General features: G+C 43.7%; 1 protein-coding gene across 2 annotated transcripts in view; it reads right to left on the minus strand.

The window, feature by feature from the left end:
- The window catches only part of KIF26B (kinesin family member 26B), a 557,329-nt gene that overhangs the window by 48,178 nt on the left and 482,114 nt on the right, over positions 1-27,037 (minus strand). For both annotated transcript variants that reach the window (XM_032242194.1, XM_032242195.1), the window contains one exon: positions 14,722-14,881. In XM_032242194.1, the coding sequence (XP_032098085.1) occupies positions 14,722-14,881 (160 nt within the window). The remainder of the gene's footprint in view (positions 1-14,721; positions 14,882-27,037) is intronic.

Raw genomic sequence — 27,037 nt, forward strand, 5'->3', positions numbered from 1 at the left:
CAGGTACTCGTACGTTCGTGCTCTCCAAGAGCGCCCCGTGCTGCCACCCTCCACCCCATCCTCCTGCCTCCACATCGTTGCAAACTCCCAGTGTGCTGGAATCCTAGCTTACCAGTATCGTGCATGAGACATGGTCTCCTGGCATCTCATGTTCTTCATCTATAAAATAGGAGTCCCAGCAGCATCTATCCCTAGGGTTGACATGAAGGTGAAAAGAGAATCTTCGTCTCATAGAGAGACTGGGCTCACACAAGCAAATTCCCACATGCTGGGAGCCCTGCTAGGCTGACCGCTTTTGTACCACACCCATGACTCCAAGAGCACGTGGGATATGTCCCTGGACTGAGGACTCATTGCCCAAAGGGTGACTCTGACGCCAACCTAAAGGCTTTTAGAGGAATAATCACTTCTTTTCATTTACAGATTATAGGTCAAATGAATGACTTCAGTGAAGAAAAACCCTTGGCTTTTGGAAAGGTCAAACTGAATGGTGTTTCAAGGTGGCTATTACCTTTTTCCCAAAGGAAATTGTCAAGCAGGGGCAGAGTGGGGTTTCATTATTCCAGCAAGAAATCAAGCCAAGAGGTTTGCTTTTTCAGAATGTGACTGTCAAAACAGGCCATCGTGAGAGAGCTCTGGGCTGCGGATTTCTCAGGTTCCCTAGAGTGGGTCAAGGCTGAATTAATCAGAAGAGGGAAGTGCCTGCAGGCAGGGTCCTGGGCTTGAAAACAGAGAAACTCCCATCTCACTCACTCACAATGGCCTTGCAAATGATAATGAGGACAGCCGATGAAGCTCCATCCACACATAGCCTGACTGTCCACGTGGTCTTCCACATGCAGCTCAAAATTAGGGAGCTCATCATTATATCAAGTGCTAGGCTTCCACCCCAAATCCGGGGCATTAACCAGTCTCAGCCTCTTCTTAGAGCTCTCATGCATTCCCAGAGCTTCCCTGTACTTATGTCCTTGGGGCACCAGCTACAGATCCACGCGGTAAATGACTATTACAAACGTAAGTTCTTTCAGGCCGACTGACACTGACAGCACCACCGACTGCACGGTGACCTCTGTGACCTGCACATACACTCCAGATGAGCTCCTGGAACTAGAAAGTCTGAAGTAACTGGAAAACCACAAAAAGGAGAAGGATGAACCCTGCAGCGCCTAATTAACTTTGAGACATTCTTCTACGGTTCCTTATTCTGGCCTCAACTGATAAGGCAACTGGACTTTGTAACCGACCTTGCTCAACTGATTGGTCAACGTCATGACCTCATGACTCCAGACTCTATGACCCCCTCCAAGCTTGCAAAAGCTGCCCTGAACTGTAATTTCTGTAACTTTCCACTGCCCACCCCAAACCTATAAAACCAACCCCGATCCCACCGCCCCGCACTGATGCTCTTTTTGGCCGCAGCCCACCCACACCCGGGTGAATAAACAGCCACGTTGCTCACACAAAGCCTGCTTGGCTGAGGGGTCTCTTCGTTCAGAGCTCATGTTTAACAGTAAACAGATACTTTCAGTAACTCAACCTCTGGGGTCAATTCTAAGACATGTTTACATCCACTAAAGTCTAGACACTTGGAGAGCTGCAGTGGTAAATGCAAATCTATGCCTGTGTCTTGTAGTTACTATTATTGTTGCCATAGAAAAAAATACTCACAGATGACTTGCTGGACCTTGTTTTTAGATGGATTATTGCTCTGTGGCCCAGGCTGGAGTGCAGTGGCACAACCTCAGCTCACTGCAACCTCTACCTCCCGGGTTCAAGCGATTCTCCTGCCTCAGCCTTCCGAACAGCTGAGATTACAGGCATGTTCCACCACACCCGCTTTTTCTTTTTTCTTTTGTATTTTTAGTAGAGATGGGGTTTTGCTATGATGGTCAGGCTGGTCTTGAACTTCTGACCTGAAATGATCCTTCCTCTTTGGCTTCCCAAAGTGCTGGGATTACAGACATGAGCCACCACACCTAGCTTGCTTGCTGGAAACTGCTTAACTCTTTCCTTGACTGTACTTGGTGATGGGACTTTGAACTGCCACAGGCCTTGCACTCTGACTTGTGTACTTTTTCCCTCTGTCTTCCTGGTGCAGAAGCTCTGCATCAGCCCTAATGCTTACACTGGTACCGTATATTCTGGAGATGCTCGATACATTTGCCAAAGCAACCTGGCAGTGCAAATATATTTTTGCTCTTTTATCTGGCTCAGAAAATAGGGTTACGTCTTCAGTGCCTCTTCCCATCCTAAACAGGTGACAACAGCACAGAACATTTACTTTATACTAGTTCAGAATGGGGCTCTGATGGCCACAAGGAAGCCTGCTGGCACAACGGTGTCATCTGGAAAGCTAGGCAGGCCACCAAGAGGTTGACTGGAGTGGGCGTTTGGCTCATATCTATGACTAAAGATGCAGGGTTTACATCAGGCTGGTTTCATTCAGATTAGCGCAAAATAATAAGGAAGCTGAAGAACAAGATTCCATTATTATTATGATTATTATTATTTTGAGTCAGAGTTTTGTTCTGCTGCCCAGGCTGGGGTGCAGTGGCATGGTCTTAGCTGACTGCAGCCTCAGCCTCTCAGACTCAAGCAATCCTCCCGCCTCAGCCTGCCGAGTACCTGGGAATACAGGCACACGCCACTATGCCTGGCTAACGTGTTTTTAAATTTTCTTTGTAGACAGAGTCTCACTATATTGCCCAGGCTGGCCTTGATCTCAGGCTCAAGTGATCCTCCTGCCTTGGCTTCCTGAAGTGCTGGGATCACAAGAGCCCCTGCACCTGGCCTCCATCATTCTCTTGATGAGCTCATACAATAGGAGAGATGTGTGTAAACAGGTATTTAAAATGTAAGTGCTTATATTAAAATACCTACAGAATGCCACTGAGTTGGAAGATGGAAACAACTTTTCTGGAGCAAAGAATTAGGAGCGAGGAAAGGAGATCAGAGAAGGCTTGAGAGAGGAGGTAATATTTGAGATAAGCCTCAGAATAAGCAGGAAGGAATCCAAGAATGTTTAGTATTATTAATGGAAAACTGATTGGCTGGGCGCAATGGCTCCCACCTGTAACCCCAGCACTTCGGGAGGCCAAGGCAGGCGGATTGCTTGAGCTCAGGATTTCGAGGCCAGCTGGGTAACATGGTGACACCCCATCTGTACAAAAAATATAAACTATCAGTCAGGGCATGGTGGTGTGCACCCGTAGTCCCAGCTACATGGGCGGCTGAGGTGGGAGGATCGCTTGAGCCTGGGAGTGCAATGAGCCTTGTTTGTGTCCTGAGCTCCAGTCTGGGTGACGGAGTGACACCCTGTCTCAGAAAGAAAAGAAACTTGTAATGTAATTGACCATATTAAATGATTAAGGGAGGAACCAAGTGAGCATCTCATTAGATGCAGAAATGGGTTAGATTAACTTCAACAATCAGTTTTTTGTTTTGTTTTGTTTCTGAGGTGGAGTTTCACTCTTGTTGCCCAGGATGGAGTGCAATGGTGCCATCTCGGCTCACAGCAACCTCCACCTCCCTGGTTCAAGGAGTTTTCCTGCCTCAGCCTCCCGAGTGGCTGGGATTATAGACACGTGCCACCATGCCCAGCTAATTTTGTATTTCTGGTAGAGACGGGGTTTCGCTGTGTTTCGGCATGTTGGTCAGGCTGGTCTCGAACTCCTGACCTCAGGTGATCTGCCCGCTTGGCCTCCCACAGGCATAAGCCGCCACGCCCGGCCTATGATCAGTTTTTAAAAATTTGTTAGAAATCCAGCAACAGAAGAATATTTTGCAATATCCATCTACAATGGAAAAAATCACATCAAGATGTATCTCAAAAATGAAAAACTGATCGAAAGAAGATACGAAAGGGCACAGACTGGAGAATGATTTCATTTACGTAATGCTCAACAGCAGACAAAACTAAACAGTATGTTTTGCGGGGGACACATGCTTAGGTGGTAAAACTTAACAGACAAGCAAGGGAATCTAAAATAGAAAATTCAGCACTGAGGTCACCTCTGGAACAGACAGGAAGGTGATGGAAGGCAGCGATCACACGCAGGCAACTAAGGTAGTAAAATGGTCTGTTTCCTAACCTGGGGGGTGGGCACACAGGCTTTCTGTCATTCTGTAGGCTGAGCAGATGTGCTTCTAGATCTGTACACGCAACACTTCTCACAATGAAAACATGTGAAAGACCTAAGAAGCAACTCACAGATGGAAGAGTGGCTCCAGAACAGCGCTGGAATAGGCCGTGTTCTTGGTAACGACTGACTGAATGAATGAATGAATGAATGAGTGAAAGAACAGCCATTGGAAGCAGAAGACATAGCATCTGCAAAGTACGTGGCTGTGAGGGGGCGTGGGGTGTTCATTAATTTCTATGCAGTTTCTATGGTCAGAAAGGTAGGTGTGGCCCAAATTAGCAAGTGCTCCATAGGCCACAAAAGGGTTTCAACTATCCTGTAGCCAACAGGAAGCCACTGAACGTTCTAAAGACTGAGAGACATCAGATTTGCATTTTAAAGGGGCCTTCTGGCAGCTATGAGGCGTGTAATGAAAATGAAAATCCCCTCTTCACTGAAAAGTCTCACAAGGAAGCGGTGGACACGGCGTGTGCCCATCACGAAGGAGCCGTGAACTTTGTTCAGGAAACAATATAAAAACACCTTCAATGTAAACGGCAATTGCAATTACTTCCCAGCATGGGATCTCATGCTCAGGGATGACAAGGTCTCACGGCAGAAACAAACCTTGATACATGGTTTGATGGAAATCAACCTGGTGTTTTAAAGACAGACACCTTTGACCCTTAGAAAAACTGGCAGGTCAGAGCACAAAACTAAAAGTATGCTTATAAATGGGGGGCTGCCAAATCTCGAAATGCCCCCAAATTTTCACTGATCTCATTGGTAGGGAGAAGAAAGAATAGTGAAGATCAAAAGAAATAGCAACTCTGGTCATCGCCCTAAAGAACGGAACACCGTAAGGTCTCCTAAAAGCTGGCTGTCCTCAGACCTTCTCTGTTTCTTTGGTTCTCTTTTTGTTATATCAAAATGAAATTCAGCTCTGTTTTAGGTAAAAAAAATTACTAGGCACATTAGACAATTTGATACAACTTAACTACTCCACAAATGTACCTATTCAAAAATTGTTCAGTTACACATGAAATGAATTATCACCTCGTTTGCATGAACAAAAAATAATCTGTTAATGCTCAATTGGGCCTGAACCAGTTGTGAAACAGGTGAGAATTTATGGTTGGATACTCTGACTGAAGCTCTATTAATGTTCAAGACAGATTTTTAATGAATTAATCCCCAACTCATCTGTATGCGCCATCCTGTCCAACACCTAATTGTGCCTAAATCAAGCCATCCTTGAATAATCCCAGCCCCCTGTGGGTGCCCCAGGGCATCTCGCTCTCCGCACTGTCCCCAGACTAACCTAAAGCCCTCCTTCTTTGGCTGTTTTCTCTCTGGTTACCACACAACTTGCGATACGATGATTAGTCATCATTAAAGATAACAATTAGCTGTGGATCTGGAGCCTTGCATTTGGCTTGGTCGTTTGTCATGATTTGTGTTGGATCATCTCTATATCAACGCAGGGAATGACAGGACAGCTGTGAATGGCTCAGGCATGTAAAGGACAGACGATGGCAAACTCCGGAGAACACAGCTGAGCGTGAGTGGAGAATGAACGCGACAAGAGAAGGAGAGAGCTTGAGAATCGCTGCTCTGCCGACGTTCCTCAGCCTCACCGGCCTCTCCTCCGGATCCTTCTCACCTCTTGCTTGCCTCTTCCTTATCTCTCTGGTACTCGGCAAAGCTTCAAGGCACAGCCTGGATGAGGAGCTCTCCTGCTGTGACCTCACCGATTCACTCAGGAATGCCTCTGCAGGCCCAGGAGGCACCGTCGTGGCGGGAGGGAGATGGGAGGGTCTTATCAGGGGCTGTGTCCAGTGTCTGGTTCTCTAGTGTGCAAAATGGTCACGCTTCTCACACAGGAGTTGCCCCAGATAAATGAGGAGGCCTTCGTGGGGGTCCTGCAGCCAGCCAGAGACTTTTTCCCTTCAGTGGGGCCTGTGAAGTGCCTCTATGAACTTTCAGAATCTTTGACGAGAAAGATTATATATATATTTTTTAAAGATTCATGAAATAGATGGAGACTCTCTGAGAGGATGCCCTCCGTCAGTGGTGCCCAGAACGTGGGACCCAGACTGTCGGCCCCACTGACAGCCACTGCCTGAGCTTGGGGTGCCTTCTCATCTCCCTCCTGGCCTGCACACAGGGTCTAAGGCAGGAGGGTCTCACTGCTGGTTACATTCTTTTTGATTTTATTTTTTACCCCATCCCCCACCCCCATTGTTACATTCTTACTTGGTAGTTTTGATTTAGCCCTGACAAGTTAGCTTGGGTCCTGAAAGGAAGATTTCTTTCCTTTTTCACCTATTGTATTTCACATTCTTCATCACCACAGGTATCCAGCCGTCACCCTGGCTCAGCAGTCACAGAAACAGGTGAGACCGGGAGACTGACCTGTGTGAATTGGCGGCCAGCAGCCCTACCCCTGGGATCTGTGCACGCATTCATCCACCGTTCCACTTAGAGGCAAGGTCTGCTCTGTTGCCCAGGCTGGAGTACAATGACATGATCGTAGCTTACTGCAGCCTCAGCCTCTTGGGTTCAAGCGATCCTCCCACCTCAGCCTCCCACGTAGCTTGGACCACAGGTGTAAGCCACCATGCCCAGCTAATTGTGGAAATTTTTTTTGTGGAGATGAGGCTTCCTTATGTTGCTCAGGCTGGTCTCTAACTCCTGGGCTCAAGCGATCCTCCTGCCTAGGCCTCCCAAAGTGCTCAGATTGCAGGTGTGAGCCACTGTGCCCGGGCTGTGCTTTAATCAATGACACATATGCAAGCCTTGCTGGTATGTTTGATCCTCTGTCCTGTGACATTTGTTACCACAACAAGTGTTGCCTGAGCACCACTTACTCAGTGGGGGTGACAAGCTGGGAGGCAGGGAGGCCCTGCTGCCTGTTAGCTGTGAACCTGAACACGATGCTCGACCTTTCTGCATCTAGTTTCCCCATTTGTGATACCAGTGTGATTATGACAGCACCCATGTCACAGTTGTCAGAATTAAACATCGTGATGCATTTAGCACAGCTCGTGAGGCACAGCAGGAGCAATGCCCTGAGCTGTGGCAGTCACAGTGTGAGACACTCTCACCTGGGGCTCATTTATGCACCATGCTAATGACCTTCCATGTAGCTGAAGTGCCAGGAAAAACGTACTAGAAATCATTTTCTCCTTCTCCCTGTGATCTAATGGATCCATGAATCAGGAACTTCGACCCTGTAGGCAAGATTAAGACAGTTTCCGCTCTCAGTGGTGCCCTTGTATTCACTTCCTCCCAGGGAGGAAGGAAGGAGGTCTGACGGCTGAGGCTGGCTGTGACAGCGCAGGACGTCTGTCTGTCCCTCCACTGCAGGACACACGTTCTCTCCTCCACTCAGCCATGGGGTCTAAGTAAGGGGCTATCTACCCTTCCCGGAGCCCTGGCGTCTGTCTGTGGATGGGCGGAAGAAATCCTCCTTCGACTCCCCTACGATGAAGCACACACAGGCTTTTCATTCCCAATCATACTCTTGTATCTATTTGATCAATGGTTCAGAATTTGGAAAGAGCTTGATTAATAATAACCTCAAACATTAGACATAAAAGAAGATAAACTTGAAAAGCCAAAAGGGAAAGGAAGATGCCTTCCTATTTCTACCCAGCCCTGAGGCGTCATGTCTCAGTACGCCACAGCGGCTGCTGCGGTGGACACACAAAAAACATAAGCTGTGGCTTTGCTGCCGCGAGGTGATGGCTGAGCTGGGAGCCTGACACTGTTTCCAATTCAGCGCCGCTCTGAGACGGCCAGAACGTGGTCCTCTTGAGAATGAACACGACGATGTGTAGAGTTCCTGTGTCAAACCACTGGCCAAACAACCAAAGCCTGAACCCAGCGCTTGTGACTCCAGCCGTCCCCAGCCGGTGTCATCTCCCCCTGAGTGACTGGCGTGGCTCCATAATGAGCCTGGAAGAATTAATTCAGTGTCAGCTTCTGCGTCAACTCTTAAGAAAACAATAACAATCTCTGGAGATCTCTAAATAGGAAGATACTGCCAATCAAGGGAGCAAACAGAGCTAAGAGGGAAAAAGCGAATGGGAATGCGAACATCGCACAGGAAGGGGATCGGTGTCCCCGCCACGCTCCCAACTCACGTCCTCCGCATCCTGACCGTCACTGACATTTATAAAAATGAGTATTTCTAAGGCAGCAATACGAAGAGTCACCATTGCTGCAGTTGCCTGGCAACCTGAGACTTTGGTTATTTTATTTCTAAACAGGGAATGCTCTAAACTGGTGTCTGGAGTTTGTGCAAATGGTTCTAAATTGGTGTCCCCATAAATCAGGGGAGATAATACAGCATTAACGTACATTTAAAGGAGATTAAACATGCGTCTCTCTCTCTCTCTCTCTCACACACACACACACACACACACACAGATTCATACATGAGCTTCTCCCTATTTCATGCTCTCCTAAGCAAATCTGGAGAACTGATACTCCTTCACATTTTTCCTGGCAAATATCTGTTTAATTTCATGGTCCGAGTCCAGAGGAAGCAGCCTTTCCTCTCCTGTGTGAGACGGGGAATTGAATGCTGTCACTCAGCAGTGCCTAACCTCTGTGGCATCAGGGACAGCTTTCGTGGAAGACGATTTCCCCCACGGACCCGATGGGAGTAGGGAATGGTTTTGGGATGAAACTGTTCCACCTCAGATCATCAGGCATTAGATTCTCATAAGGAGCATGCAACCCAGATGCCTCACACGTGCAGTTCACAACAGCTCACACAATAGCACAAAGTTCCTATGATAATCTTTTTTTTTTTTGAGACGGAGTCTTGCTCTGTTGCCGAGGCTGGAGTGCTGTGGTGCGATCTCGGCTCACCACAACCTCTGCTTCCTGGGTTCAAGCAATTCTCCCATCTCAGCCTCTCAAGTAGCTAGGACTACAGGCACGCGCCACCACGCCTGGCTAATTTTTTATATTTTAGTAGAGATGGTGTTTCACCATGTTAGCCAGGATGGTCTCGATCTCCTGACCTCGTGATTCACCCGACTCGGTCTCCCAGAGTGCTGGGATTATGGGCGTGAGCCACCGCGCCCGGCCTCCTATGATAACCTAATGCTACCACTGATGTGACAGGAGGCGGGGCTCAGAGGTAATACTTGCCCACTGCTCACCTCCTGCTGTGCGGCCCGGTTCCTAATGGACCTGTACCAGTCTGTGGCCTGGGGGTTGGGGACCCCGCTCTAGCTAATGGCAATCTTGATCCCCTTTCCCCAGCTTCCCAGACCTTGCACACTGAGTCTCCAGTTCTGAGAAGGCAGAAGATAACCCCAAATGGGATCTAGGAGGAAGCGCTTCTCCAGGCAAGAGGCAAGGAAGGGGGATGTGCATCCTTCAGAGAGGCTCGTTCTGAGGTTCCTGCAGATGCTGGGCCTGCTGCCCCAAGTGCCACCGCAGGTGCCGGCACCCCACCCTCTCTTGGATGAGAAGAGGTGCTCACATTTTGAAAAAGCTGCCTCTACTTATGAAGGCTCATTCCCTTTCTATTATTATTAATATTATAAACTTTAAGTTCTGGGGTACACGTACAGAGCATGCAGGATTGTTACATAGGTATACATCTGCCATGGTGGTTGACTGCATCCATCACCCCGTCATCTACATTACTTCTCCTAACGCCATCCCCTCCCCTATCCCCTGATCCCCTGTTATCCCTCCACTAGCCCCCCTCTTCCCCCGACAGGTTCCAGAGTGTGATGTTCCCCTCCCTGTGTCCATGTATCCTCATTGTTCAACACCCACTTATGAATGAGAACATGCGCTGTTTGGTTTTCTGTTCCTGTATCAGTTTGCAGAGAATGATGGTTTCCAGCTTCATCCATGTCCCTGCAAAGGACAAGAACTCATCCTTTTTTATGGCCACATAGTATTCCATGGTGTATATGTGCCACGTTTTCTTTATCCAGTCTATCTTTGATGGGCATTTGGGTTGGCTCCAGGTCTTTGCTATTGTGAACAGTGCCGCAATGAACATACGTGTGCACGTGTCTTTATAGTAGAGTGATTTACAATCCTTTGGGTAAATACTCAGGGTCCCTTTCAAGTCACTGACTTCAACTTGAGCTCCCACGGCTGCCTGTGGTTTGAATGAACTGCTGTGCCGCGATGCTACGAGCTTAAAGATGGCCTTGGTTCTGACTCCTCTCTAGGGCCTTAGGAGGAAGAGAGTTCCCATCACAGCCCCTGAGGGTGGGCGTCCTCATGGCTTTTGTGGGACTCAGGCTTCCGGAAGCGGTCGCTGCCTGCGGTGTTTGCTGGAGGCCTGCAGCTCGGGATCACAAATGCCTCAGGCTCCACCCGCCTGCTCCCTTGACTCCACCAGAGAGAGGAGGCGGCGAGCTCAGCACGGCTGCTGAAACCCAATGTGCCTCAGTGATGGATCTCGACAAAAAAGGATTAGGTCTGGGTCTGGAGCACAGACCGTGCCCGGAAGAGGGAGGAGCCGGGCATCATGTCCACCATGGGATGGTTAGGAGGACCATTGTTCAAGATGACGGGGAGAAGCATCTCAGACAGACGCGACATGAGAGGGTCCCAGGATGACTTTCCCTGAGCTCTTGTTAAAGGCAGCCAAGACAACAACTAACTGCTATTTAGAAACACCCTGTTGGCAAATAAGCAAATAGGTCCCATGACCCATTAAAGGGATTCTTTCTCCATGAGGAGTGACAGTCATAAATGAAGGTAAAGGCCTCAAGGCTTGTAGGAGCCCTGTCTGACAGGTGTACTTCCTAAGGGTCTGTGCTCTTGACAAGGCCACATCGAAGAGAACCAGAAATTCTATTTTGAGAGAATTGGGTCATGGTTAGAATTTGCATCTAGAAAGGCTGTGGTCCTTCAGATGAGCTGGGACATAACACCCTTTAGCCTGAGCCCAGTTCACCTTGACAGATCCTTGGGGTGGCCCTTCTGGGGGCCCGCTCCGGTGGTATGTGCCTGGGACACTGGGTTCAGCCTGAGAAGTCACATCCATTAAATAGGAAGACTCCTTGCACCTTGCTGCCAAGAGCGGAAAGGAATAGCAAATGACCGTAACAAATGAATGGTGAGAGAAAATGTGCAAATGCACTGTCAAAATGCTCGGATGAGGGCAGGGTTCCCTGGACATGGAAGCTCCCAAAAATTAGAGAGGAATTTGTGCAGCCTGTCAGCGCAGAACTGACGCGGGTGGAGCCCTTGGAGGTTCCCTGCCCTCCCTGCATGCTTTCCTGAACGGTCCCACTGCTTAGGATCACCGAACAGCTGAGGTCAGGAATCTGCTCCGCGCCTCTTGCATCTTCAAGGGCAATATCATTTGCAAAGTCAGAACCAATCGGCGCACACGGAGGAGTCCTGTGGGAGAACCTGGGACGGGTAATGAATCCAGACTCACTCCAGCTTGCTCACGTGACAAATAGTCTGATACAGTGAAGGGGAGGAATGAAGGCAGGCTACAGCCCTCTGTGCACATTCCAGCGAATTTCCCAGAAGCAAGCACGTGCTGCGCAGGTGCCAAGCACAGAGCTGCCTGGGGAGACAGGCGAGGAGGTAGCGGGGTGTCTGTGTTTCGGAGGGGCGGCGAGGGGACAGAATGCAGAATTTCGTTTTTGATGTTTTTCCCCTTGTAGGTGAGCAGGAGGAGTAAGAGGAAGCCAAACGTGTAGGAAGCTTCCCCTTCTCTAAGGAACCCATGGCAAAGACAAGGTTTGACACTCTGAAAGCTAACAAAACACCGCCTAATGTGGCTTCAGAGTGCTCACGGACTTGATAAAAGAAGCCGGGGCTATCCTGCTGTGCTGGGCTCCCCTGCTGTGCTGAGCATAGGCAGCGCCTGCATTACAGAGCCTGCAGAGAAGGGGGCTGGGTCTGCAGGGCGGCGGGGGCTGTCAGGGCCTCTGAAGCTGTGAGGAGGAGGCAGTTTGATCCTGCCACCCACCGGCTGGGTGACTTGAGTGCATCGCCTTATCTTCCTGTACCTCAAAAGAGGACAGTTTCTAGTGGACTAATCACTTTGCAAATGTAAATTTGCAGATGCCAAATATCGAACCTAGGCGGTGGCCAGGCTGGGGAAAACATTATGGCAAGGGTCTTTTCAGGATCACACACAATAAAGGACGTTAAGGACACGGAGGGATGATGGAACAAATGCACCGGCCGGTGGATGTTGCGGGGAGGACGGCGCTGGCTGCATGGCCAGGCCACCATGTTTCCGGCACCAGGCGGCCCAGCAAGGTCTCCATGAGGTGTGAGGCACAGCAGGGCTAGGGCAGCTGGTGATGGTCTATATCCCTGTGACCAAGAGCCCAACCAGGCCACGGGACGGCTCCAGGACTGGGTCTTGTGATGATACAGCATGGATGTTAGTCTGTGCTTACTTGAGACACAGAAACACTTTAATGATCATTCTCTCAGTGCCTGAATAGAAGGAAGGGACTCCAGGAATGAAGGCAGGCAGCTGTCTGCAGGGACTGGGAGTGTGTCACCCGGGAGGGCAAGTGGCCAGCTGTTGTTAAAAATATGCATAATTAACAAGAGGCTTCAACAGTAAATCCAAACTTTTTTTTGAGATGGGGTCTCACACTGTTGCCCAGGCTGGTGCCGTAGCGTGATCTCAACTCACCTCTGGCTCCTGGGCTCAGGCAACGCGTCAGCCTCCCGAGTAGCTGGGACTACAAGCATGCAACACCACGCAGAGCTGATTTTTATAGAGACAGGTTTTCTCCACGTGGCCCAGGCTGGTCTCAAGCTCCTGGGCTCAAGCAATCCGCCCGCCTCCGCCTCCCAAAGTGCTGGGAATACAGGTATGAGCCACCACGCTGGGCCATGAAAGAATTTGTAACATTTCCCTACCCATTTATAATAAAACCCAACTCTAACTAAAAGGAAGTTAGTTCATTTAAATTAAAAATAATTTCATATGTTTACATTCATCTTTCCCACTGTCAATTCAACAGCTACTTAGAGAGATCATAAAAGCATGTCGCCCTGCAGAAACTGTAAAAGCTATAAGTAAAATATGTAATCGACGACCCCCTAACAAGGCGCAATTTGGAATTTTATCTACATCACGATCTATGAAGTCACGGCATTAACAGACCCGATTCTCCTTTTATGGAAACCAGTAAGAGCCAATAACTTCCCCTCATTTCCAACTCCAGCGGCTTCCCTCCCCTGCCCTTTCCCCCCACAAGTTGAATTTCTTCAACTACAGAAATGACATCAAATGGAACTCTACAATTCTTCAACTCGAAATTTCCCCATAGAAAAGGGTTGTTAGGAGAGCTGGGAAAACCATTTCTGTGTTTATCCAACTAGGATTTGCAAATTTCAAGAGTTGAGATGGACAGGATTATAATCACCATTTAAGCGCCTAAAGTCAGTCCAGTAATGGTCTCCTGGTAAAAAAGGAACTCACAGTATATTTGTTGGGGGGTCTGGCAGCGACAGAGGGCAGAGGAAAAGGGAAACTCCAGCAATGCTGAATCTCGGTAATGACAGAATGCACTGCCTGACTTTTTCCTCCCACATGATGGTAACTTACATTTTGTAGGATTTTTACAGATAAACCATGAATCTACATATATTTAGTTAATCCTCACAGCAACTCCATAAGGTCAGTGTTTTTTCCATTTCAATAGGTGAGGACAGGCTTGACCAGAGAGGTTTAACCAGACTTTCATCATTGGTTACTGGTCAGAAGTATAATACACGTGTATACATGTTCTATCATGTTGAGCCTTCTGTGTCTGTGATGTAAGCAACATATGCAGCTCTAGCCCTCATTTTAGAAGAATGGACGCTCACGCAGCTGGTACGAGGCTCTGCTGGGCCTTGGAAGGAGCCTGGACAGCCATCCAAGCGCCCACCACACTGTCCAATGACAACACTGATTTGGGGTGACGGTGGTGAAGAGTGGCTTTGTCTCTGCCAGACATAGGAGCGGCTGTAATGTGACTGTCCTGGGGCAGTAATAAAGAGAGGGAGGGATCCTGGAAGTCAATGGACATTTGCATGGGAAGGTGGGTGGTAGCTTCCCAAGCTTTCTAAGCGCCCTAGGTAGGGTTGCCAGACACAATACGTGATGCCAGGAGTGCCCCGTGCAATGTAGAAGCGCATACTTACAATGCAATCTTATTTGCTGGTTATCTGAAATTCAAACATGCTGGATATCCTATACATTCTTTTGGCTAAGTCTGGTGGCCCTACCCCCAAGGGTGAGCCAGGCTTCTCCCTCACTCTCATCAATATGAAACAGATGCCTCTTTATTACGGTGACAATGATCTTCAGTGGCAAGTGGAGACCTCGACTGAGACAATTTCCTACTTCCTCTCATTTGAGCAGCCTAAAGTCAGAACTGGAATAGATTTCAGTATTTCCAAAAGTTTTGAATTTGGAAAATCATCTGTTACACAGCTGTTAGCCAAGGCTGACCTCTGGCACTGAACTTGTAATGAAATCCAGACTGTCCCTCTGTGGCACACCTCAGAGATGGCACCGAACCAAGCGTCCCACACCAGGCTGACCCCGCCGCCTTCTTTGAGTAGAAGAGTCACTTACTTGTATGGGATGTGTTTGCTGCCATTGACGAGTGCCAGGATGACATTGCCCAGAGCAGACAGTGAGAGGCACAGCCCTGAGCCTCCGTCCCGATTTTTGCTAAGTGCTTTCACACAGCTGCCGAGATCGATGAGATGCAGACGACTGCGACCTCCAGACACTACCACGGGAGAGAAGACAAAAGAGAAGTGGTTACGTTCTGACACTCATCTGCTCTGCATGCAGCTCCTTGGGAAATCTGAGGAACAATGAAAAGGGGACGGAAAAGGTTGAAGTTCACGACCCAGTAGGAAACGCCAGCAGAGCCAGGCTGGGTTCCGGAAGCGCTGGTTCTCGCAGATTCTTCCCCCACACGCCAGACCTTCTAGAGTCCGCGACATTCATACTGCAAACAAATGAGTCCGGATGATCCTTGTAGGCTGGACTGAATGAGATTTCGGAGAAAATCGATGTCTAATTAAAGGAGGATACGTTTCTCCCCGAATGTCACTTGAACAGCAGAATTCTGAAACTCATCAGGTTAAAACCTGAATGGCTCCTGAGTGATTACCTGCTTTGGTTGATCATTTCACAGAACCCAACCCAAAGCTCAGCCAGGAATCGGGTTGCAAACCCAAGGCAAAAATCAGGAAGAAACAACGAGGTGCAGACAGGGAAGACCCAAATATTTGCTGAGTATCTGCCAAGTGCCAGGCGGTACACAAACACCAGTCTCATTCAGCTCCCATGATAAAATCATAAGCTCAATACTATTATCCTTTCTTTGTTGATGAGAAAATTACAGTTCCGAAAAGTTAAGTAAGTTGCCCATGAGCACATCCACTGCTGAAGTTCAGGGAGACCAAGGTGCCAACAATTTACAAGACAGACTGCTGCTGAGGAGAGAACTCCAGAGATCTGCAGGAGGACCCTCAAGGGCTCAGCTGAGGACTGGGAGCACATCTGATATAGTTTAGATGTCCGTGTCCTCCATATCTCCTGTTGACATGTGACCCTCAATGTTGGAGATGGGCCATTCACCCCCATCACCCAAACACCTCCCACCAGGGTCCAACACTGAGGACACAGGCCGTATGCTGAAATGTGATCTTCAGTGTTGGAGACGGGCCTGGTGGGAGATGTTTGAGTCTTGGGGGTGGATTCCTCGTGAACACTTGGTGCCCTTCCCATGGTAATGAGTGAGTTCCTGCTCTTCAAGTTCATGCAAAAGCTGGTTGTTTAACAGAGGCTGTCGCCTTCCCCACTTTCTCTCCTGCTCCCTCTCGTGCCATGTGACATGTGACATGTGACATGCCTGCCCTCCTTTCACCCTCCACCATCATCGGAAGCTTCCTGAGGCCTCACCAGAAGCAGATGCTGGTGCCACGCTTCTTGCATCGCCGGCAGAACTATGAGCAAAATAAACCTCTTTGGAAACTACCCTGCCTCAGGTGTTCTTTTACAGCAATGCAAAAGGGACTAACACAACATTCATGTGAGAAAACTATTTTCAAGGCTCAGAAATTAACCACCTAAAAAGACTGGAGATAGTGCTGCACGGCACTCACATAGAGCCAGGAATAGTGCCACTTCCTAACAGCCAGTCTGGAAAACTTCAAGATTCGCAGGGCATTGGGTTGAATACCCAGAAGTATTTCCCATACTTAGCCACAGACTGAGCATGGACCTGATCCCACGTTATACATATTAAAAGCAAAAAAAAAAAAAAAAAAAGATCAAACTGTTCCCAAGTAACGCAACTATATCCTAAAACAAAACTTAAGAATATTTACAAAGTACAAAGATATCCAGCCCTCAACCCTCAATAAAAACCAACCAGGCATGTAAAGACTTAAGAAAATGAGACCCATAATGAAGAGATCATTGAAACCAACCAACCAACATCTAGAATAGATGTTAGAATTGACAGAAACAGCTATTTAGTAAAAGTTATTCCAACTGTGTTTCAAATGTTCAAAAAGTGAAGTAGAAACATGTAATATATATTTAAAAAGACACAAAATGGAACCTCTAGAGATAAAAACTACAATATATAAGATTAAAAAAAAAAACACTAGATGAGATTAATGGCAGATTAGATACTGCAGAATGAAAAAACAGCAAATTTGAAGATCTAGCAATAAAATGACTCAGAATAAAATTTACAGGGAAAATTAAAAAAAAAATACTCACAAAAAAAAAAAAAAACAAAAAACAGAAAAAGAGCTGTAGGGCAACTTTAAGTGTCCAAATATCTGTAATTGGAGCTCCTAAAGGAGAAGACACAGAGTATGATACAAATAAAATATTTGAGAAAAATAATGGCTAAAAATTCCCCACAGTTAATGAAAGTCATAAACCCATGTATCCAAAAAGCTAAGTGAGCCCCAAGCAGAAATAAAGAAACTACATCAAGCCATATTATAATCAAACTGCTCAAAACCAGTGAAATAAAGACAAATCTTGAAAAAAGCCACAGGAAAATAAAGCACATTACATATAAAGGAACAAAGATAAGGATGATGGCAGATTTCTCACTGGAAATAATGCAGGTGAGAATACAGTGGAGCAATGTTTTAAAATTACTAAAAACTGTCAAGTTAGAAATATACATCCAGCAAAAGTATTACTCCAAAACAAAAGGGAAATAAAGATATTTTTGGACTTAAAAACTCTAAAAGAATTTACCATAAGCAAAAAACACAAGGAATATAGACAAAGGAATGAAGAGATTTGGAAATGATAACCACATGGGTAACTGTGTAATTTTTATTACTTAAATCTCTTTTAAAGATAATTGTTAAAACAAAAATCACAATGTGATGTGTGAATGACACACGTAAAATTAAAACACTTGATTACAGTAGCACAAAAGTCAGAGGAGAGGAATGGAATTACACTATCGTAAGGTTTTTATTCCTTATAGAAGGGCCATAATATCACTTGAAATTAGATTGTGGTAACTTAAACATGTATTATGAACACTAAAGCAATAAACAATAAAAAGCAACAGCTAATAAACCAGCAAAAGATAGAAATTGGAACCATTTAAATGTTTAATAAATCCAAAAGAAGGCAGATAAAAAAGAGGACAAAGATCAGATGGGACAAATAGGAAACAGAACAGTAATATTCCGAACCAAACTGTATCAATAATCATATTAAATGTAAATAGTCTACAGTACCCTTATTCAATGGCAAAAATCATCACATTGGATTAAAAAGTGAGGCTCTACTATATGCTCCCTATGAGAAATGCACTTCAAATGTAAATAAACATATAAGTGTAGATAAGGCAAACAGCAACCATAAGAGTTGGAGTGGATCTACCAATATTAGACAAAAGAGCCTGAAGACAGTGGAAGAACTATCCCATTTGTGCTGAGACCTGCAGGGAGCCCTGTCCAGCACCTCCCGCTGCAGTCATGGAACTGTCTACTGATGCGGTGTCCTCCTGGGAAACACGCCTTCAGATACAAGACTGGGCTCTCCAGCTTCTATCCCAAGAGGGCCCAGTCATAGCTCCAGACCCTCTCTCTGCAGTCCGGTAACTATTCTATCTGTACAGGAACTTGCTGGGTGACACACACCCCTCTGAGCCGAGACTGAGCCCTTTGGTATCTGTCTTCACAGGAGTTCCTACGAGGGCCCGGATTCTACTCCAGTTCTTGATGATAGCTGGGGAACTATCCTGTCTATGCAGGGACTTACTAGAAGATGCATGCGCATCTCAGCCAATGTGGCAGGCATGCCAGCCTCCATCTCATAGCAGACCTGAAGAGGCCCGGTCTTGGATCTAGCTCCTCCTGGTATGGGTAAGAAACGACTCCAGTTGTACAGAGACTTGCTGGGTAACACGGGCCTGTCTCAGCCAATGAGAAAGGCCCATCAGCCTCCTTCCCAGAGCAGATTCCGAAAGGGTCTAGTCTCAACTTCTGCCCCTCTTGCTATAGCTGGGGACCCAACCTATGCAGAGACCTGCTTGGAAGTAAACTTGTCTGGGCCACTAGGACGGTCTTCAGGACTCAGGTTCCTGGGGTCAGTGTTCCCATATAACACAAGCATTGTCCTTGGGTCTTCCCCAGGTCCATTTGGGCCAGAAAGCCACAAAAACCGCAGAGCCCTTGTGAGACTCATAGCAAGCCTGGGTATAGAGCATCGTCTAGTGCTGAGATGACTGTGGTGATCACAGAAAGGGAACACGATAGTCAGAATCAACACTTAGAATCCCTGGAAGGCCCTCTGTAGAAGTACAGGTACAAAGCAAGCCAGACTAGGAAGACTCAAATGAGTATTTAATCTCTCACTGTGCAGATATCATCACACTTCAAGCATCAAGAACAGTCAGGGAAATAGAATGTCAAAGGGACAAAGTAAGGCACCAAGACTGGCCCTAAAATGATGAAAATGTGTGATCTCTTGGACAAGTAATTCAAAACAATAGTTTTAAGGAAGCTCATTGAACTTCGAGAAAGCTCAGAGAAATCTCTCAGAGAAAGTTCACAGAAATATTTAAAAAATAAAATTAAATTCTGGAGGTAAAAAATGCAATGAATGAAATGAAAAAAATGCAATAGAGAATATCAGAGGAATTGATCAAAATAAGAAAGGATCAGTGAGCTCAAAGGCAGGCTATTTGAAAATACACAGTCAGGGCCAGGTACAGTGGCTCATGCCTGTAATCCTAGCACTTTGGGAGGCTGAGGCAGGCGGATCATGGGGTTAGGGGATTGAGACTATCCAGGCTAACACAGCCAAACCCTGTCACTACTAAAATACAAAATATTATCTGGGTGTGGTGGCACATGCCTGTAGTCCCAACTACTCGGGAGGCTGAGGCAGGAGAAGTGCTTGAACCCAGAAGGCAGAGATTAAAGTGAGCCAAGATCATGCCATTGCACTCCAGCCTGGTGACAGAGCAAAACTCTGTCTCAAAAAAAAAAAAAAAAGAAAAAGAAACAGAAAAAAAAGAAAAGAAAATACACAGAAGAGAAAAAAAAAGAATGGGAAGGAATGAACAAAGCTTATGGGACCTATTGACCAACATCAAAAGAGCAAATATTTGGGTTAGTGGAGTTAAAGAGAGAACTGAGAAAGACAAGAGGTAGCAAGCTTATTTAAAGAAAGAACCAAACTTTCTAAACCTGGAGAACAATATAAATATCCAGGTACATGAAGGTCAAAGTCACCAATCAGATTCAACCAAAATAAGAAGACCTCAAGGCATATTATAATTAAACTCACAAAGTCAAAGGCAAAGAGAATCCTAAAAACAGTGAGAGCACAAGATAAAAGCAAATAACATATAAAGGATATCTAATACAACTGGCAGGAGACTTCTCAGCAGAAATTTTACAGGCCAGGAGGGAGTGGGATATTATTCAAAGTGCTAAAGGAAAAAAATTGCCCACCAAGAATACTGCACCTAGCAAAGTTATTCCTCATAAATGAAGGAGATGACTTTCCCAGAGAAAATTTATGACTACCAGACCTATCCTATGATAAATGCTAAAGAAGTTCTTAAAACCATAAGAAAAATAATGCTAATGTGATTCTTATATATTATGACATTTAAATCATTTTTATGTTTAGTAAGAAGATTAAAAGACAAAACTATTAAAATAATAGCTACAAAATTTTTGAGATAGGCAATATAAAAATGTAAACTTTGACATCAAAAATTCAAAATGTAGGAACAGAAGAGAATTAAAGTATATGTGTATTTTTTTCCTTTTTGATTTGTTTCTTTTCTTCTGCTGCAATAAAAGTTAAATTGGTATCACTTTTTAAAATGTGTTATAACTACAGGAAGTTTTTTGTAAGCTTCATGGTAACCTAAAGCAACAATCTATAACTGACATACAAAAATAAAAGCAGCAAATTAAAACATACCACCAAAGAAAATCACTTTACCACAAAATATAAGAAAGGAAGTGAGGAGGAGGTATACTACACAATTAGAAAATAAGTAATAAAATGGCAGTAGGAAGGCCTTACCTAGCAATAATAACATGGAGTGTATATTGACTAAATTCACCAAATAAAAGACAGAGTGGCTGAATGGATTAATAAATAAGACCCAACTATATGTTGCCTACAATAGACTCACTTCATCTATAAAGGCACACACAGACTAACAGTGAAGGGATGGGAAAGCATTCCATGCAAATGGAAACAGAAAAAGATCAAGACTATACTTAGATCAGATAAAATAGACTTTAAGTGAAAAACTATATAAAGAAACAAAGGAAATTATGATGTAATGATAATTCAGCAAGGAGTCAATTCAGAAAGAGGATATAACAATTGTAAATACATATGACCATATAGCAGGGTACTTATACGTATAAAGCAAATATTACTAGATCGAAATAGGAGAGGTAGACTATAATATAAAAATAGTAAGGGACATCAACACCCCACTTTTGGGAATGGGTGGATCATTCAGGCAGAAAAATCAACAAAGAAACCTCAGAATTAACTATACTCTAGACCAAATGGACTTAACAGATATTCACAGAACATTTTATCCAACTGCTGCAAAATACCTATTCTTCTCATCAGTACATGGAACATTCTCCAGGACACACCATATAATAGGCTGTAAAACATGTCTCAACAAGTTTTAAAAAGTCAAAATCATAACGAGTATCTTTTCTAACCACAACAGAACAAAACCATAAATTAATAACAAGAGAAATGCTGGAAACCATACAAACGTCTGCAAATTGAGCATGTTCTTGGATGACCAATGGGTCAATGAAGAAATTAAGAATGAAGTTTAAGAAGTTCTTGAAGCAAATGAGAATGGAAATACAACATGCCAGAACCTATGGGATATAGAAAAAGTAGCACCAAGAGAAAGGTCTTTAGCAATAAATAACTACATCACAAAGATAGACTCTAAATAGACAACCTAGTGTTGCACCTCAATGAACTAGAAAAGAAAAAACAAACCAAATATAAAATTGTGGGAAAAAAATCAGTAAAATTGAGCAGAACAAATGAAATTGAGACTAAAATCACACCAGTCAAGTCTTCAATTATAGTTGGCAATTTCAAACACCCCCATGCAAAATTGACACAACAAGTGGAAAACCATAAGGATACTGTATAGATTTGAATAATACTGTCAAATATCTACTTGACACAGAACATTCAACCCAACAAAGCAGAATACACATTCTTTTGAAGTGCACACAAAACATTTACCAAGATACACAGTACTCTGATCCACAAAACAAGGTTAAGTAAGTGTTAAAGGATTCATATCACTCAAAGCATGTTCTCTGATTCAATGGAATTAAATCAGAAGTCAATGTAGAACAGTATCTGAAAAAAATCCACAAATATTCTGAAACTCTACAATTCTGAAACTCCTCCAACTCCACTTGGCCCCAAACAGCCTGTGGTCAAAGAAAAATTCAAAATGAAAATTTTAAAGTGTTCTTAAGTGAATAGAAATGAAATGATACAAAATACGAAAGCTTTCTCAAGAAGTAATAGATAATAAAAATGGCCCTAAATTCATTAAAGAAATAGAATCTGTAGTTCACAACCTTTCCACAGGTAAAGCTCTAGGAACAGATGGAGGTACTGGTGAATTCTACCAAACATTTAAGGAAGAAATAATAACAATTCTACTCAAAGTCTTCCTGAAAATAGGAAGAAAAGCTTCCCAAGTTATACTATATTACTCTGATGCCAAAAGAAAACAAATATGTTGTTTGGAAAAAAAACGAAACAAAACACAAAACCTGCAGACCAATATCCCTCATGAACATTGCCAAAAATTCTAAACAAAATATTAAACAGCCATATTAGAAAACTATATCTAGGGCCAGGCATAGTGGCTCACTCCTATAATCTCAGTATTCTGGGAGGTTGAGGTACTTGAGGCCAGAAGTTCAAGACCAGCCTGGGCAACATTGCAAGACCTCATCACCACAAAAAAGTATTAAAAAATTAGCTGGGCAAGGTGGTGCACACTGTAATCCTAGCTACTTGGGAGGCTGATATGGAAGGAAGGATTGCTTGAGTCCAGGAATTCAATATTGCAATGAGCTGTGATCATGCCACTGCACTCCAGCCTAGGTGACAGAGTGAAACCCCAGCTCAAAAAAAAACTGTATCTAGCAACAAATGCAAAGGGTTTTATACCATGAGCAAATGGGGTTTATTTCAGGAATGCAAGGTTGGTTAACAAAAAAAACGTAATTTATCAATATAATTTACCATATTAACAAACTGAAAGGAAAACTGACTGTTTTCAGTGGCGGAAAAAGCATTTACCAAAATTCAGTCATTCTTGATAAAAAAATCTCAGCAACATATAAAGAGAAGGTAATATCCTCAATTTGATAAAAGGTATCTACTAAAAACTATGGCTAACATCATACTTAATGGTAAAAGATTAAATGCTCTCCCTCTAAGATCAGGAGCAAGACAAGTATGTCCACTCTCACCATTTCCATTTAACATTGTACTGGGAGTCCTAGCCAGTACAGTAAGGCAAGTACAATAAATGAAAGATATCCAGATTGGAAGGCAAGTCAAATGGTCTTTACTGGTGACATAAATCACCTATAGGAAGTCTAAGAATGAAATCCACAAAAAAGTTACTAAAACTAATAGGTGAGTTTAGAAAGGTTGCAGAATATGTGGTCAATGGACAAAATCAATTGCATTTCTTTATACTAGTAACAAACAATTAGAAATTAAAACTTAAGGCTGGGTGTGGTGCTTCACATCTATAATCCCAGCATTTTGGGAGGCCAAGGCAGGATTACTTAAGGCTAGGAGTTCAAGACCAGCCTAGTCAACATAGTGAGACTCCATCTCTACAGAAAAATGATACAAAAAGAAATTAGCTGGGTATGATGGCATGTGCCTCTATTCCTAGCTACTCAGGAGGCTGAGGTGGGAGGATCACTTCAGCCTAGGAATTTGAGGCTGCAGTTAGATATGATTGTGCCTCTGCAATCCAGCCTGAATGACAGAATGACACCCCAACTCAAAAAAAAAATACCATTTACAACAACATCAAACATATGATTTACAGATATGACTGAAGTGAGATGTGTACATAAACACTAAAAATATTGCTGAAAGCAGTCCTTAAAAAATGAAATATTGCTGAAAGCTATCCTTAAAAAACAAATGAAAGATAAAGTCTTTCCCAAATAAGAAGAAAATGGAGGGAATTCACCACCAATAGACAGGCCTGGTGAGAAATGCTTAAGGGAGTTCTACCTCTGGAAGCAAAAGGACAATATCTACCATCACGAGAGTACACAAGACTAAAAAACTCACTGGGAGAGCAGATACAAAAATGAGAAAGAGAAAGAGTCAAACATCACTACAATAAACTACCAAGTCATCAAGGTAAGCAATAGAAGAGGAAGAAAGGAACACAAGCTATACAAAACAATCATACAGCAGTTTACAAGATGATATAAGTCCTTACCTAGCAGTGACAGCCTTGAATGTAAACACTTTAAATTCCTTAATTAAGAGATATACACTAGACAAATGGATTTATTAAAAATAAAAGACCCAACTATATGCTGCCTTCAACAGACTCACTTTATTTGCAGAGATGCACATAGAATGACAATGAAGGGATGTAAGAATTACTCCATGAAAATTGAAACCAAAAGTGTGCCAGAGTACCTATATACTTATATCAGACAAAATACAGTGTTAGCCAAAACACATAAAAAGTGGCAAATAAGGTCATTATGTTAATATAATGATGAAGAGATCAATTCAGCAGAAGACTATAACAACTGTAAATATAAATGCACCCAACACTGGAGCACCCAGATATATTATATAAAACAATTACTGTTAGAGCTACAGAGATTGACCCCAATGCAATAATAGTTGAGGACTCCACCACTCCACTTTCCTATTATTATTTTTTGGTATGAGGTCTCACAGTCACCCAGGCTGGAGTGCAGTGGCATGATCTTGGCTCAAACGATCCTTCCACCTCAGCCTCCAGAGAAGCTGGCACTACAGGTGCATGCCACCACACTCAGCTAATTTTTGTATTTGTCCAGAGACAGGGTTTCACTATGTGGCCCAGGCTAGTCTCAAACTTCTGAGCTCAAGTGATTGGCCCACCTTTGCCTTCCAAAGTGCTGCGATTACAGGCGTAAGCCCATGTGCCTGGTCCACCACTCGGCTTTGGCACTGGACAGATCAACTAAAATAAATAAACAAACATTGAACTTAATCTGCACTACAGACCAAATGGATCTAACAGACATTTAGAGAACATTTCATTCAAGTGCTGCAAAATGCACAACCTTATTATCAGTACATGGAATATTCTCCATGATAGACCATGTGCTAGACCACAAAGTCAGTCTTGATACATTTTCAAAAGTTGAAACTATATCAAGTATCTTGGACCAATATGTAATAAAACTAGAAATCAATAACAAGAGGATTTTGGAACTGTATAAATATTTGAAAATTAAACAACATGCTCCTACATAAAAACATGCTCCTAAATGAAAACATTAATGAGATAAACATTTTTAAGTGAAAATGGAAACATACCATTCTTAAACCTATGGGTACAACAAAAGCAGCACTAAGAGGCATTTACAATAATAAATGTTTTCCTCAAAAAAGTAGAAAGATTTCAAATAGACAACCAAATGATGCACCTCCAGGAACTAAAGTATCAAAACCAACTGACCCAAAAATCAGAAGGAAGAATAAAAATCAGAGAAGAAATAAAGACTAAAAAATTACAAAGGATCAAGAAAATAAAAGTTGATTTTTGAAAGGAAACAAAATGATAAACTGTTAAACTAACCAAGAAAAAAGACCCAAGTTTTAAAAAAAATGAGAAATGAAAAAGACAATACCACAGAAATAAAATGACGATTAGAGTTTATTGTGAAAAACCGCACACTAACAAATTGGAAAGCGCAGGTGAAATTGACAAAGTCTTAGGTACATACAACCTTACACGATTGAATCAGAAAGAACAGGAAAATGTGAACAAATAAATGACTAACAAGAATTAATCAGTACTAAAAAGTTTTCCAACAAAGAAAAGTCCAGGACTTTAAAAATTTGGTAGAATGAAGCAGTAAAATAAAACCAATTCTTCTCAAACTATTAGAAAAAATTGAAGAGGAGGGAAGTCTTCATTCAAGTGGGCCAGCATTATCATGATACCAAAATCAGATACCAATATCCCTCATGAACACAAAGGCAAAAATCCTTTACAAAATACTAGCAAACCAAATCCAACAACACACCAAAAGGATAACACACCGTAATCAAGTGGGATTTATCCCAGGAATGCAATGACGGTTTGATGTATGCAAATCAATAAATGTGCACATCACATCAACATACAAGGGACTAAAACCACGAGATCATCTCAATAGACACAGAAAAAGTATTTGATAAAACCCAACATCCCTTCATGATTCAACCTCTCAATAATTTCGGCATAGAAAAAACATGCCTCAACATAGCAAAGGCCATATGTGACAAACTCATAGCTAATGTCACAGTTAGTGGGGAAAAGCTGACAGCCTTTTCTCCCCTAAGAACTGGAACAAGACAAGGATGCCCACTTTCACCACTGTTATTCAAAATAGTACTGGAAGTCCTAGCTAGAGAAATTGGGCAAGAGAAAGAAATAAAAGGCATTCAAACTGGAAAAGAGAACATCAAATTGTTCCACTTTGCAGATGACATATTATAGTTAGAATAACCTAAAGATTCTACTGAGAAACTCTTAGAACTGATAAATTTGGTAAAGTGGCTGGATAAAAAATCAGTAGTGTTTCTATACACTAGGAACAAACTAGCTGAAAAAGAAATCAAATCTGTCTCATCTGTTACAGCTATCAAAAAATAGCTAGGAATAAATTTAACTAAGGAAGTGAAATATCTTTATAACAAAAATCGAAGAACATAGAAACAAATGAAAAGACATCCCATGCTCATGGATCAGAAGAGTTACTGTTTATTTTAAGTTCCAGGATACATGTGCAGAACGTGCAGGTTACATAGTTATACATGTGCTATGACGGTTTGCTGCACCTATCAACCTGTCATCTAGGTTTTAAGCCCCAAATGTATTAGGTATTTGTCCCAATGCTCTCACTCTCTTTGCCCCCAACCTCCCAACTGGACCCAGTGTGTGTTGTTCCCCTCCCTGTGTCCATGTGTTCTCATTGTTCAACTCCCACTTATAAGAGAACATGTGGTGTTTGGTTTTCTGTCCCTGTGTTAGTTTACTGAGGATGATGGCTCCATCCATGTCCTTACAAAGGACATGGTCTCATTATTTTTTATGGCT

The sequence above is a fragment of the Sapajus apella genome, unplaced genomic scaffold, assembly GCF_009761245.1.
Source record: "Sapajus apella isolate SASKATOON/1434 unplaced genomic scaffold, GSC_monkey_1.0 scaffold49, whole genome shotgun sequence".
NCBI lineage: Eukaryota > Metazoa > Chordata > Mammalia > Primates > Cebidae > Sapajus > Sapajus apella.